The sequence below is a fragment of the Petaurus breviceps genome, unplaced genomic scaffold (genome assembly GCF_028583685.1).
Source record: "Petaurus breviceps papuanus isolate PSGF00001 unplaced genomic scaffold, PetGlider_PUasm1.0 90977, whole genome shotgun sequence".
Taxonomy (NCBI): Eukaryota; Metazoa; Chordata; class Mammalia; order Diprotodontia; family Petauridae; genus Petaurus; species Petaurus breviceps.
This window is the reverse complement of record NW_027187391.1, coordinates 59,233,528-59,247,969: the sequence shown is the minus strand read 5'-3', so window position 1 is coordinate 59,247,969 and position 14,442 is coordinate 59,233,528. Positions and strand designations below refer to the sequence as shown.

At 38.9% G+C, this 14,442-nt stretch overlaps 1 protein-coding gene across 7 annotated transcripts in view; it reads left to right on the top strand.

Annotated features, from left to right (window-relative positions):
• The window catches only part of KLHL32 (kelch like family member 32), a 333,784-nt gene that overhangs the window by 294,291 nt on the left and 25,051 nt on the right, over positions 1–14,442 (top strand). For 4 of the 7 annotated variants that reach the window (XM_069077193.1, XM_069077191.1, XM_069077192.1 and 1 more), the window contains one exon: positions 4,074–4,800. The exons of the other annotated variants lie outside the window; for them this stretch is intronic. In XM_069077193.1, coding sequence (XP_068933294.1) covers positions 4,074–4,800 — 727 coding nt within the window. The remainder of the gene's footprint in view (positions 1–4,073; positions 4,801–14,442) is intronic. 7 annotated transcript variants of the gene reach the window in all.

Here is a 14,442-nt window from a genome sequence, read left to right as displayed (position 1 = left end):
AACATCCTACTTAGCCTTGGTAAGATTTTTACCTTCTGAAAATATATGCTCTCAAAAGTTCCATTTACTCCACTAAAGTAATTGACCAGATTTATCCTGGTGACTTGAAAGAGTTAATGCAGTTTCCCAAAGTGCCTAATTGAATCCTACTGGAAGAACCTGGCTCATTATCTGGGATATGAACACTGCCTCCTGAAAGGAATTCTGTCTAAAGTCTATAAATGTATATTTAGGTGAGAAGGGGTCTGAGGCAGATGTTAGAGTAGTTAGTTTTAATTAACATTCACTTGAATTTAAGGGGAAGCATGAGCTTAACAAGTGAGAATGACTTGGGTGGCCTAAAGGTATCAATAAAGGATAAAGGATAAAAATTATGTGAGGTCAGAGAGAAGTTAAAAATATTGGAAAGGTATGAGGTAAAATTCATCTGAGAAAATGCAAGCTTAATGTGCAATGTGAAAAATAATATGCAGTAGTTATTCCATGGAAGAAAGAACATGAAAACAGCAGTGATGGGTGTACTCTAGAGGTAAAAGAGCAAACCAGAAATGGAACAGTAATGGTATTCCATTAAAACTTTTCAGTTAAGCACTTTTGTTAAGTACTGCTATATAGTTAAGTACTGTCAACTTTTCAGTTAACCAGCAATTATTTAAGTTCTTGCTGTATGTATTTAAGCACTGCTGAGGCACTGAAAAAGATGTTTATAAACACAGATAATTGTATGATACAATAATAAAATGGTAAATGCATAAGGCAGCAAGCAAAATGCTGTGTGAGTTTGGGTGGAAAAGCTTCATGGAGGAAATGACATTTGAATTGAGCTTTAGAAGACTGGTGGGAATTGAGCAGGCCAAGAAGGGACTGTAGGAAGTACATTCCAGGGACAAGGAACAGCTTGAGCAAAAACACAAAGGGAGGAAAGTGTTGCACGTGTTTGAATGAGACCATGTGTGGATTTCAGTAGGGTCTAGAGTATGTCGTGGGGTATAGTGTGAGGCAAGACCACAAGAGTGGGTTCATACAGATATTGGAAGGCCTGACATGCCAGGTAAAGAAGTTTGCATTTTAGAAGGAAGGCAATTAAGGAGCCATGGGAGTTTGAGCAGTGTTCCATAGAAATAGATCTCTAGTCCTGCTGTCCTGTCAAAGGAGCTAGAGGAGAAATAGAGGAGGTACTAAGATCAAGTGAGAGGCAATTGCAATACTTCACATTGGTTGGTAATGATGATTTGTATTTGGGTGGTGCTGGAAAGGATAGAGAAAAGGGAAAAGTTGTCATCAGTAGGTCCTGAATTATTTAGAGATGAAGGAGAGAGAAGTGTTAAATAAGGATGATATGTATTTGAATATGAAAAATTGAGTGCCATTGATCAGAATAGTGAACTCAGAAAGGGGAACACGTTTTGGGAAAAGATTACAACCTAGTTAGTTTGTTTTTTGTATATCTTGAGTTTCATACTATAGGGAGGCATCAAGGTAGAGATACCCTGTAGGTAGCTGGAGATACATGCCTGCAGTCAGAAAGAGAAGACAGATCTAAATGTGGTGGAATGCATCTATCCACAGAGATATTCTTAGAACCTGAGTCTTCTTAGTTTTCTGTACTTTTCAAGAGGTTTCATGGTTTGTGGCTGCTAGGTGACACAGAGCACCGGCTCTGGAGTCAGTAGTCTCTAAGTTCAAATCCGACCTTAGACACTTAACACACTTACTAGCTGTGTGACCTTGGGCAAGTCACTTAACCCCAACTGCCCTGCCTTCCCTCCTCCAAAAAGACAAAAAAAGTATCATAGTTTGCTAGAAAGATAAAATAAAACTTCTTCGTAGATGGACAAGGAGATTGATTAAGAAGAAGAAAGAACTGATTAATGAGGAGAAACAAAAAATAATTAGATGTACATCACTGGGTTTAAAAAAAAAGTCTAGAGAGGTACTAGTTTCTGCTACTTCTCCTTTGCTCATCTCAGTAGCATCTAAGTGAAAGGTTAAAACTCTTAGAATATTGAGGAATTAATTACTAAAACAAAGTAGGAATGATCATATAAAATTCAGGAAATAAATTAAGAGATACTGTAGGCAAAATACAAACAATCATACCTTTAGTGTATGAGTTACACTTAAGAGAATGATGAAGCCATCCCTAGAAACTTTAGAAGTGCTATGAGTAAAGAATGAGCTATACAATTAGAAATAAAAAATGAACCCTACAAATATCTTCCCAAGGAAATGGTTGGAACACAAGTCACTTGAAACATAACACAACTAGATTTGTCGGAGATCTAGGAATTTGATTGTGGATAGCTATCCCATTCTGGTGGAGAGGGGATTGACCAACTAACTAGGACTTTCTTTTGTCATCTGTAATATCTGTGATGAATATAGGTGCCCCTACATTAAAGTAAATATTTTTTTTCTTAAGGTGAGTATTTTGTTTCATTTGAACCCTTTTGATTCTTAGAGATTTTAGAGTACTAGCTACTGGAACGTGGCTAACAAAGAGCCTGTTAGTATGTCTATAGATTTTGAGTGGGTATGAAAGACGTTCCACCTCCGTTCTCTTCTCAAAGTATTTCAAAAAGAAACCGAAGAAACAAGCCCCAAATAAGTCCCGAATTTAGAGGCATGTGAACAGAGAGAGTGGTTAGCTGGTTTTGGTCCTGAGAGTTCAGAAATTTTCTCCAAGAGTTGGTGACATTGCTCCGGTGAGCTGTCTGAGGATGCAGATCCTCAAGTTTATGGATTAGAAAGCAAGAAAGCGTCTGCGGTTCTATTTTATCATCCACAACAGCAGTCTAACAATTCTGTCATTGCTAAAATTGGCCCATTAATTATTTCAGATCCATACCTCTGTTTTAATGTAATTTTATTTCAGTTTAGCATATCAGTTGCTGAGAATGATATAAGTAACTCCAGGTACCCGTGATGTTTTTATTGTCTTTTATTTGAGGTAGCATGCTTTTACTATTGAATGTGTTTGTTAGTTTAATACATCCTGCCAAATTAGGCATCATATTTACAGATTTGAACTACTTCAGATAATTTTAAATGGAACTTTTCACTTTAAAATTGTGCACGTTTTTATTTTTCCCTTATCCCTCTCCTGTTCTGTGATTGCTGACCTTTTATAGCCCAGGCTTTTTTCAAGCACTAAGATTTGATGACCCTGGGATTCAGTTATGAGCCTCCCTTTGTTTTCAGGAATTCTTTTTGTAAAAGAAAGACTAGACTATGGTTAGAGGTTAAAATTGCATGTTGATATTTAAACCAAATGAGAAGATAATGTCTTTAGTGAGGAATTTATATGAAGGTCTTATACATAGATTTCCAAGATTCTTCATGTACTTAACACCATGCATCTTAAGATAAAAAAAATAAATTCATGACCCTCCCTTTTTCAAACACAAAACTGATATATTTTAATCTTTTATTTTCATGTCTGGTACACCTAGGAAAGGGGTGGGGAGAATGCCTTTTTCCCCCTTCTAAATCATTCTAGTAGTGTCACATTGATTTTCCCTCAAGTACACCCTGTGGTCGTGGATGATCACATATTGTTCTATGTTTCTTTTATCGATAGACCACTTTGACGCATGGGTTGCTATATATTACTTGAAATACGACGACACTACTAATCACTGATGTTTCCTGTAGTAGCATATGTGCACTGTTCCTCCCCACTCCCCACATGCTCAGGACCTGAGAATATACAATGTATGTTCATTCTGGACAAACCCTTTCCCCTCACCTTAAATGGAAAATGCCTTTATTTAATCACTAATCATTTGAGAGGGAATGTATGATTATATCTACATCTATATATACACATACATTTATATAATATAATATAAACACAAAATGTGTCTGCCCCTTTAGGAACTTTTTTTTCTTCTGGTGCATTTCCTGTCATGGTTTCAAACAAACAACCAAACAAAAGGCCCTCCATCTCCAGAAATCTAGGTGTTATATTGCTTAGGTGACACTTTTCAGTGTATTGAAGAATTCGGTATGGTTTGACTATTATATGCCATTTCTTCCCTTTTTTGTTTTTAATCCTTCCCCCTCTCTTTCAGCTAGCAGTCAGGTGGTTGGAGCACAACTGCCACTACCAGTACATGGATGAACTCCTCCAGTACATTCGTTTTGGTCTCATGGACGTGGACACCCTTCATACCGTTGCTCTGTCTCATCCTCTGGTCCAAGCCAGCGAGACAGCAACAGCCCTCGTCAATGAGGCCTTGGAGTACCACCAGAGCATCTATGCACAGCCAGTGTGGCAGACCCGAAGGACCAAACCTCGCTTCCAGTCAGACACACTCTATATCATTGGTGGGAAAAAGCGGGAGGTCTGTAAAGTCAAAGAACTCCGGTATTTCAATCCCGTGGACCAAGACAGTGCCCTAATAGCAGCAATAGCAAACTGGAGCGAACTGGAGCCAATGCCTGTGGGCAGAAGCCACCACTGCGTGGCTGTCATGGGGGACTTCCTCTTTGTAGCAGGGGGGGAAGTGGAGCACGCTACTGGTCGGACGTGTGCCGTGCGGACTGCCTGTCGCTATGACCCCCGTAGTAACTCTTGGGCTGAAATTGCTCCCATGAAAAACTGTCGGGAGCATTTTGTGCTGGGAGCCATGGATGACTACCTCTATGCTGTAGGAGGCCGGAATGAGCTGCGCCAAGTTCTGCCCACAGTTGAGCGATACTGTCCCAAGAAGAACAAATGGACTTTTGTACAGTCCTTTGACCGGTCCCTTTCATGTCACGCAGGATATGTGGCAGATGGTCTTCTTTGGATATCAGGTAGACTAACACACACATACACACACACACACACACACACACACACACCATTCAGTCAAAATTAAAAGCGAAATTCAACCCGTATTTGGAAACTTTGTGCCACAAAGTTTATTTAATTTTTGAAATGTATTTCTTGAAGAATATTCGTCTTCTGGTCAATCAGAGCACTGTACATGATGTTAATTTACAGTTTCTAAGAATTTCTATATGGACAGGTATAGGAGTTGGGCATTGACTGACTAAAAGATCCACTTTTTTTTTTCTTTCTAAGCCCTTTTCAATCCAAAAAAAGACATTCATTCAACTCTTGTTTATTTGGGGATTTATAAGACAGTTTGAGCTTTGTCCAGGTCCTTTCCCCTTTTCTCCTCCAGCTCTTTACTTGATGACCCTCCTATAGCTCCTTAGAATCAACTACCACCATGGACTAAGAAGGATAAAGAAAAGTCTCAGCCATCTGACTTGTTACATGTAACTGTGATAAGATGTGGTAGAAGACATTGAAGTTTTCAGATTACCTGTTGGTTTTACTTACCCATGCTACCCAGTGCTTATATATTTGAGAGAAGGCTTTACTCTTTATAATTTATTTCCTTCTCTTGTTACTGGGTAATAGCAATAATTTGAATTTATTTGGCATTTTCTTTGAAAGAACTGGGAATACTTTGCCAGCCAATGAATTTCATCAATCAGCAAACATTCTGGACATTGTGTTAGGCACTGAGAATATACATACCTGGTTAAGATGGTCTCTGTGCTCAAGGACCATATAGTCCTTGGGACTAGGACAGGATAAAACATCAGGTTTTTTTATTGTTGTTGTTTCAGTCATGTCCAACTCTTTGTGACCCCATTTGAGCTTTTCTTGGCAAAGAACCTGGAACAGTTTGCCATTTCCTTCTTCAGCTCATTTTACAGATGAGAAACTGAAGCAAACAGAATTATATGACTTGCCTAGGGACATACAATAAGTATTTGGGCTGGATTTGAACTCAGGTCCTCCTCACTCCAGGGCCAGCACTCCATCCACTGTGCCATACGTAAGTAAAGAAAGGATATATACAAAATAAATACACAAACCTTAACAATTAAGGAAATTAGGAAAGGCTTCTTGAATGTACAGCTTGAGCTGACTCTTAAAGGCAGCAAGGAATTCCAAGAGGCACCTCACCTCTAGTGAGGACTAGAGAATTCTAGGCCTAGGAGAGAGTGTCTGCAAAGGCAAGGAGATGAGAAATAGAATTCTATGTATAGGGTACAGTTTGGGCAGAATGTAGCACATGTAACAGAGAGGTGGGAAGGTAAATGTGTAATTAACTTGGAAAGATAGGTTGGATCTGTTTTCACTTCATATTTGTTTAGTGACTCAACTAGGATGGCATTTAGCTCCCACTTCAGGCAGTGATAATGTCGGGGATTGTGTCACTTCAAACAATTCAAGCCTCAAACATGAAAAGTTGAATCTAAATGTGGGGTGAGGCCTGTTTTGCTGTCCTAAATCGAAGTGGCTGAATTAGTCTTCCAGGGCAATGTCAATTGCAGAAGCATTGAAAGGATGGGAGTTTGGGCAGAAGTGAGGAGACAGACCACATCCTAATTTCATGAATTAGATAAACTAAGGCAAGTCAAAATAAGCAGTTGATTTAGGATTGCATATCAAACTAGTACTAGGGCTCAGGCTGTACTTCCATGTCTATTGTCTGCTTTTCTCTTCAAGTCAACATATTTTTTTGAGTAACTGTTAACATGCTTAACTCTGTGCCTCTTGGTCACAAATGTCTGTCCGTGGGTCATTCTAGAACTTAGGAATTCTGTTACTGGAACCAGTGAGTTCTTCACAGCCCTATAACAAGTGCCTCCTTGATGTCTGCACGGCATTCACAGTCAGCTCCACGTTGCTAATCAGATCATGTTATTGTGAAAAAGTCAGATATTTCCTTTTGGAGGGCCATTGGCACATGCTATACTTAAGGTGTAGGATTTCCTGTCCAGTCCCCCCTTTGGCAGTTAGAGGGGCCTTCAGTTTGGAGCAACACCATTGAACAGAACCTTCTTTTAGGAGATCTCTCGGTTTTCCAGTCATTGTCCTTGTCTTTATCATCACCTCCATCATTGTAGCTAACATTTCTATATAGTGCCCTAAGGTTTACAAAGCTAACCCATATGTATTATCTCCTTCTGTCCTTACAACCATCCTGGTTACTGGGCCAGAGTCAGAAAGCTAACTGTCTGTGGCAGGATTCAAACTCATTCTTGCCTGACTCCAGGTCGAGTACTTTCTCAACTCTCCATAATGATGCCATTTCAGGCAATAGGATTGCATCACTCCACTCAGATGTAACAAGTTACATATAGAAGAATGTTGGGCAATACGTCCAAGTCCGATGTGTTTACTTCTGAAAAGGAAAGAAAAAATGAATTCCCTAGTAGAATACTTAATTGAAGATTAAAGGGCTGAGAAAAATTTAGGGAGACAAGAGTGGGATTTTTAAACAGGGAAAAAGCAGTGATGAGTGAGGTAAAATCTAGTAATCTGATGATAACTGGTGACCTCCTACCCCCAGAAGGAGGCTTCCACTAGGAAGGGGCAGTGAGAATGAGACTTTTAGGTATGGTACAGTGGGAAAAGGTGCTGGTTCTGGAGTCAGAGGACCTGGTTTCAAATCCCACCTTACCCTTGTGACCATTCAACTGCCAAAGGCCTCAGCATTCTCCACTGTAGAACAAATGGATCGGACAAGGTGTATCAGGCCTATACCTGAGGTTCCTTCTGGCTCAAAATCTGTGATCCCATTGAGTTGTATCATAAACACGGCAGATAACTGAAGACTGAGAGATCATGTGTGAATATCTGTTTTTTCACTAGAAGAATTCTTGATTGCTATTGTTTTAGCTTATTGCCAACAGATACTGTATGCTTTATTTGAAGGGCTTTCACAGGGAAAAGGATTACTTTTTTTGCTTGGTTCCAGAAGACAGAATTGGGAGCACTAGGGTTAGGTTTAAGAGAGGTAGATTTATAGCTAAATGTCAATTTAAAACTTCCTAATAATTAATATTACCTACCCCAACTGAAGTGGAGTGCCTCAGAAGGTATGTGGGTTTCTTATCACCAGAAATCTTCCTGTCTGGGAGGCTAGGTGGCTCAGTGAATAGAACACTGGTCCTGGAGTCAGGAGGACCTGAGTTCAGATCTGGCCTCAGTCACTTGACAGACTCACTAGCCATGTGATTTTCGGCAAGTCACCCCCAATTGTCCTCCAAAAAGTAAAGAAAAAAAGAAAAAAAAAGAAATCTTCTTGTAAAGGCTGAATGATGAATGGGATATTGTAGAAGGAATTGCTCTCCAGGCATGGGTTGGAGAAGATTACCAATGAAACCCTTCCAACTCTGAAATTGATTGAATTATTCTAGCACTTTTTGTGTTTATTTTTCAGGCAAACTAAATAGAGTTGTTTGTTCTGTGTGCATCCCAGGTGATATATGTACAATAACAACAACAGCAAGCATTAACATAGCATATACTGTTCCATTTGATCCTCAAAACAAGTTATGTAAGGTAGACCGCCATGTTACACAGGAGGAAAATGAGGCTTAGATGTGCAGGGACTTGTCCAGAGTCATACTGGTAAGTGCGTGAAGCAAGATTCTGACTGCCTCTTGGACTCCGAAAGCAATTCACATTCCACCAGGTTACGTGGCTCCCTTCTACAGCAGCCTCACATACATTCAAGTGTCAGCAGCCTTCTCTTTTTGGCCAAGGGCTTTTATTGGTTTGAATTTAAAACATGTGATTTTCCCAAATTTTGTAGGCTTTATTTTTCCTAAGGAAAATACTTAAATCCCAAAACACTTCCTCACACAAATTACAGTCGCCTACTGGTGGGTTTGGGGCTTCAAATACTATAACTTTAGGCATTTCTCAAGCTTTGGTAGGAGACCTGGTATTTTCAGACACCCTTAAAACTGAAAAAGGAGCTTGGAGGAAATGCCATTGCTGATGTGGTGCTAGAAAAGATGGCAGTCTGGAATTTGTACCCAATGACCCTGGCACTTGAAAAGGGGATTTCTGGACCACTTCTCTTCCTTTCAGGTTTCCGATTTAATAGATAAAGAGGATGACACTAGTATGAAAATCATAGACAGAAATATCTGTAACAGGTGTTCTTAACCTGGAGTCTGTGACCTTTTTTTTTTTTACTTTTTGGAGGGTAATTGCGGTTAAGTGACTTGCCCAAGGTCACATGGCTAGTTTTTGTGTTAAGTGTCTGAGGCTGCATTTGAACTCAGGTCCTCCTGACTCCAGGGCCGGTGCTCTATTCACTGTGCCACCTAGCTGCCTGGAGTCTATGAACTTAAAAAAATTTATTTTTTTAATTTGCTTTGTAATCCTGTATCTTTTATTGTATGCATTAAAAAAAAAAAGATGGGGCGGCTAGGTGGCCAGTGAGTGGGAGCCAGGAGGACCCGGAATTGGTTCAGCCTCAGATACTTAACACCCACACAAAAAAAAACTGTCAGTGTAACCTTGGGCAAGTTACTTAAGCCCCAATTGCTTAAAAAAACAAACAAACAAACTGTGGAAAGGAATCCACAAGCCTTCTGAGACTGCTTGAGGGGTTCTGTGAGACACCAGCTACCCTGGTCTGTAGAATTTACTCTTAGCCTACCTTTGAACATGTGACTTTCAGGAGAGAAGGAACAACCGTTCCCACTTTGTGGGAAATCCACATTATTCATGAAGAGAGTATAGGAGTCAGACCACAGAACTGCCATACCTTTATTGCTAGAAGCTTCATCCTGGAAAGCCTGCTTTTTCCGTACTCTGTGATGACACTTAAAAACCCCAGCACTGTCTTACGAGGGGTAGATTTTCTATCCGATATCTAAAGAGGAAGGGGATTGACTTGGATTTTATTTCCTTTATCCTGCTTTGGGAAACACAGTAATAGCTTTTTGGGGGATGCTAGTGTGACATTAAGTTCCCAAGCTTGTAATTTAGGAAACAGTGATGCTCTCAAGGACTATGTAGCTTCAAATACTTAGTTTAGCCACCACATGTAGAAGGCTGAATCTTGTTATTGTTGAGTGAGAACCGTTTTGGTAGATTTAATGGAACTGATTAAACTAGCCTTCCAAGGCAATGCCAAATGGAGAAGCATAGATTCAAAAGGAAGGAAGTTCCTTTCAGAGGTTTCATATTTTATTCCCCTTTCTTTTATCACCAAAACAGACCTATTTTAAGGCCACTTGGGAAGGAGATTCCATAGCCTCACTCAGTAATTTAGCCTCTCCCCTGTTTTAAACACCACTGACTGTTAGAAAATTCTTCTTTAGGCCCTCTAGCACTTTGCACATTTCTTGTCATTTTATTCTTAAGGAAGATAAGATATAGTTCTTTGGATAATATAGGAGTTTGAACTACAATGTCTAGATAATTGCATCAATTCTTGGCTTTATCTTTAGTGTCACTGAAGAAAGCCAATTCAGAAGAGCCATGGGTTAGATAAATTAAAAGATGAAGTTTAGATTAATTAGCAACCTAAAAAAGAAAAGGAAGATAAATGAGGCAGCAGAAGTGTCAGTTACTCATCTTAAAAGTTACATATACCAATGGACATGAATAGATACATATATTTTAATAAAAGCCTCATCTACTGAATGAACTATGGTAGTCTACTATTTAAATATGTGTTGGAGATAGTGCTTCAAGATAGATGGATAGATAGATCGATAGATATAGATTTATTTAGTACTTATAGTGGGTCATGGCATCTCTGTACAGACATTTAAAAAAAAGATGGAGGGGCAGCTAGTGAATAGAGCACCGGTCCTGGAGTCAGGAGGACCTGAGTTCAAATGTGGCCTCAGAAACTTAACACACACACACACAAAAACCTAGCTGTGTGACCTTGGACAAGTCACTTAACCCCAGTTGCCCTACCTTCCCCCCTCCAAAAAGCAAAAAAAAAAAATGGAAAGTAATCATTAGATAAAGTTGGGAGTAAACCTCTACTTGCCAGGGGGTAGTGGAAATGACAAAGCAACCACTGAATTACTATAATCTATATTTTCTACCAAATTTCATCCTTTTCTTGGATTCATTTAATTTTAGATGTTGTCACTGTGCTAACCTCTTGAAAATTACACTAAATTTCCCCATATTTGGCTATGATTTCTCAGGAATGCTTCATAAATATATTCTTTTTTATTTCTTTTCCATCAGATTCTTTGACAGCCCCAAAGGTTATAAAGCTCTTCAAGTCCTTACCATTTTCTTTAAGTGTTATAACTCTTTTATAAATCAGTATTTTATTTTTTCTAATTATATGTAAAGAAAAATTTTAACTTCATTTTTTATAAAATTTTGAGTTCCCGATTTTCTTCTTCCCTTACCTCTTCACTGATGCTCAGCAGTTTGCTACAGGTTACTTATGCACAATCATGTAAAATATATTTCCATGTTAGTCAAATGGTATAACTCTTAAGGAATGTCCTAGGATGGAATCTACTCTACACTCACGACAGTATAGCTAGCCACAAAGCTAAGTAATTGGAGTGGTGTATGATGTGCTTGCATAGGTGTCAGACTTGAGGCCCATGGGTGGAAGTGCTACCCAAACCAGATTGAAATGTAACTGGGAAATGTTTAACAAAATAAGTAAAAATAGAATAGAGTAGGGATAGTGTTAATTTCTGGTTTTCTAAATCAATATGCAGCAAGGAAGGATCTATTTGTCTTTGAGTTTGACTGTCTCTGGTATAATGGACAGAGACCTGGCTTTGGTGCTAGGAGGCCCTGGGTCAAGACCCACCTCTGACATATACTGGCTGTGTATGGGCAGGTCATTAATTTCTCCAAACCCAGAGCAACTCTATGAAGCTGCAAGTTGCAGAGAAAGGGTTGATTTGCATTGGTTAAAGTTCCTTCTAAGAAACTCCTTATGCCAATGAAAGCACACTTCTACTCCCTGCCCCGTCCCCAATAAAAAAATAGTGGTCTTCTCTCTTGAAACATGGCATTGCTATTTTCTTTAAAAAAAGAAAAGAAAATATGAAGTTTGATCTTTCTTTTCCCTTTGCTGTTCCACAAAGTAAGTTTATTTTGTTCTTTTCTTGCATTAACATGGGCTGCCTACTTTAATCACCGTTAATGAAGACAATCACAATTTTCTCAGGTTTCCTTCTGCCCTGCTGTGTGCCTGAGGAGAGAACCTCCACTTTTTCTGGGGCAGCAGTGGAGCTGCATTTGGGAAGCCGGGGAGGGGGCGGGAATCAACAGTGATACCTATAATACCTTAATCTTGCCACCTCTTTCTTCCATTCTTACATGTATTAAATAAATTGTGAATTGAACTACTCAAGGTAGGGTAAACTAGATTTTCCTGTGAGCTTTTAAAAAATAAAAAAGACATATTATTTGCGTTGGATGTCACAGATCTTAAATATGAAATCCCTGTTTCTGGAAGGTGATAAAGGTTTTTGAAACCAATTCTTAAATCCTCCACCAGCTCACCGAAGCATTTCAGCTAATTGATGAGGGACTGGAACATTGGCATCCTTTTGAGATCTGGCAGACATTGGAACAGAGCAGATACGAGGACCTGGCTGGGTTCCCACACAGGGTTTCTAGTGTTCTGTTTGGTAGCAAAGGTTTTATCGAAGACCTGAGCAGGATTTTCAGTCTTTTCTTTCTCCACTGGGGGGTCAAGCCACTTTTGAAATCTGTCGATATTTTTTAAAAGTGAGAAAAGCTCAGACGAGCTCCAGGTACCAAGCTCTATGGAGATAGCCATTAGCAGATAATTTAAAATGTTAGAGGTAGTCACATTTTACTGGTGCCAACAGCATTTGACACCATGACCCAATTCACAAATGAGCTGCATACCATTTATATTTGAAATGAAAATATTGAAGTAAAATAAGTATAGAATAGATCAAAATGACTTCAATTTTTTTGCATTGCACTCCTTTTTTTTATTTTAAAAAATGTTATCTCTGTTGCTGGCTATATTACATTAACTCCTGAAAAACATCTCCCTGAAAATAAGTGATTACCTCATCGTACACAAGTGTCTCACCAGTCTTAGTCTGCACTGTCTTTTGGCAGACCCTGTATAATAGCTTACCTGTTAATTTTTCTGATCACAGCTACAAACTGAGAAACCAAGCACAAAGCCACAGATGAGGTAAAGAAATGATAGCCCTGTTTCCTTGCTGAATGAGTTGTTGTTCAGTCATGTCTGATTCTTTGTGGCCTCATTTGGGATTTTCTTGGCAAAGATACTGTAGTGCTTTGCCACTTCCTTCTCAGCTCATTTTATAGAGGAAAAAACTTGAGGCCAAAAGGGTTAAGGGACTTGCTCAGGGTCACATAGCTAGTAAGTGTCCGAGGTCAGATTTGAACTCAGGAAGATGAGCATTCCTGCCCAATTGGGACCTTACATATCACTTTATACTAGAGTAGTGTCTCAAACTGGGATTTGTAGAAAGTGGGAATAGGGTAAAGGCTGGTGTTCCAAGGCTGCTGAAAAGTTATTTAGAATGTTACTGACTGCTTATGGATTTGGTTCTTATTTTAATACCTGGGAACAGGTATAAAACTGATGTTTCCAATTTACATCCAGTTAGAATAAAATTTAATGACTCATATTTCCTTTATAGGTCTCAATATTACTGAAGTTGAAATTAAAAAAAAATCTCTATAGCTTTTCTGGCCTCAGTCTTTGCCCTTTATTGTTCTGAGATATGGACCAGATAGCATTGCACCTGATACTGAGATTATAGTCCTCTAAATTAAATGTTATAAGCATATCACACTTAGGAGGAAAGAAAACAACTGAATTACATCCTTATTCACACACTCCAAAAATAGCTCTGGATCCTTAAACCATAAATTATTTAATAATCACCCTCAAGGACATGAGAGGCACTGTGAAATGGTAAAAAGGACATTTGAACTTTGAGCCCTAGTTCCGACATCTACTGGCTGTGTGACCCTGGGCAAGTCACTTCTTCTCTATGTCCTTAAATTTCTTCATCTGCAAAATGGAGATAGTAGTATTTACATTACTTCCTATATTATATAAATAGGAACTGTCATTATTATTGTTGTTGTTTTAAAAGGAGAACACTGATGATTGTTTATCTTTTAACTGGAGATGAAGTAGGAAAAATGAATTTAAAATATGTTGGGTTTAATGCAGAAATAGCAGTTTTGTAGTTAATGCAATTATTTATGTGTATACACACATAAGGGTGTGGTGTATACCTGTGTGTGTGTGTATGTGTGTGTGTGTACCCAAATAGTCTTATAATTAGGATCAAGATTTATCAATTCGGGATGACTTGGGGGTTAGCCTGCCACTAGGTGTCTGTGCAAAGGTGGAAGGGACAGTGGGGGCTGGACCATATGATTTATTCCAGTTCATTGATTCTGTATTTGCATTTTTTCCATTTCAAAATCTCGAAATAAAACCATTGCTACTAAAATACAAAACAGACTTAGTCATATGAGGCGATAATCTACGGTAGGATCAGAGCGTGACTTTCCTAAAAGGACATCTGGTTCTCTTTGTTGATGGCTAAAACTGGGAGGTTTTAACCTTGTTTGTGCATTGTTTCTTGTTGATGAAAAACCTG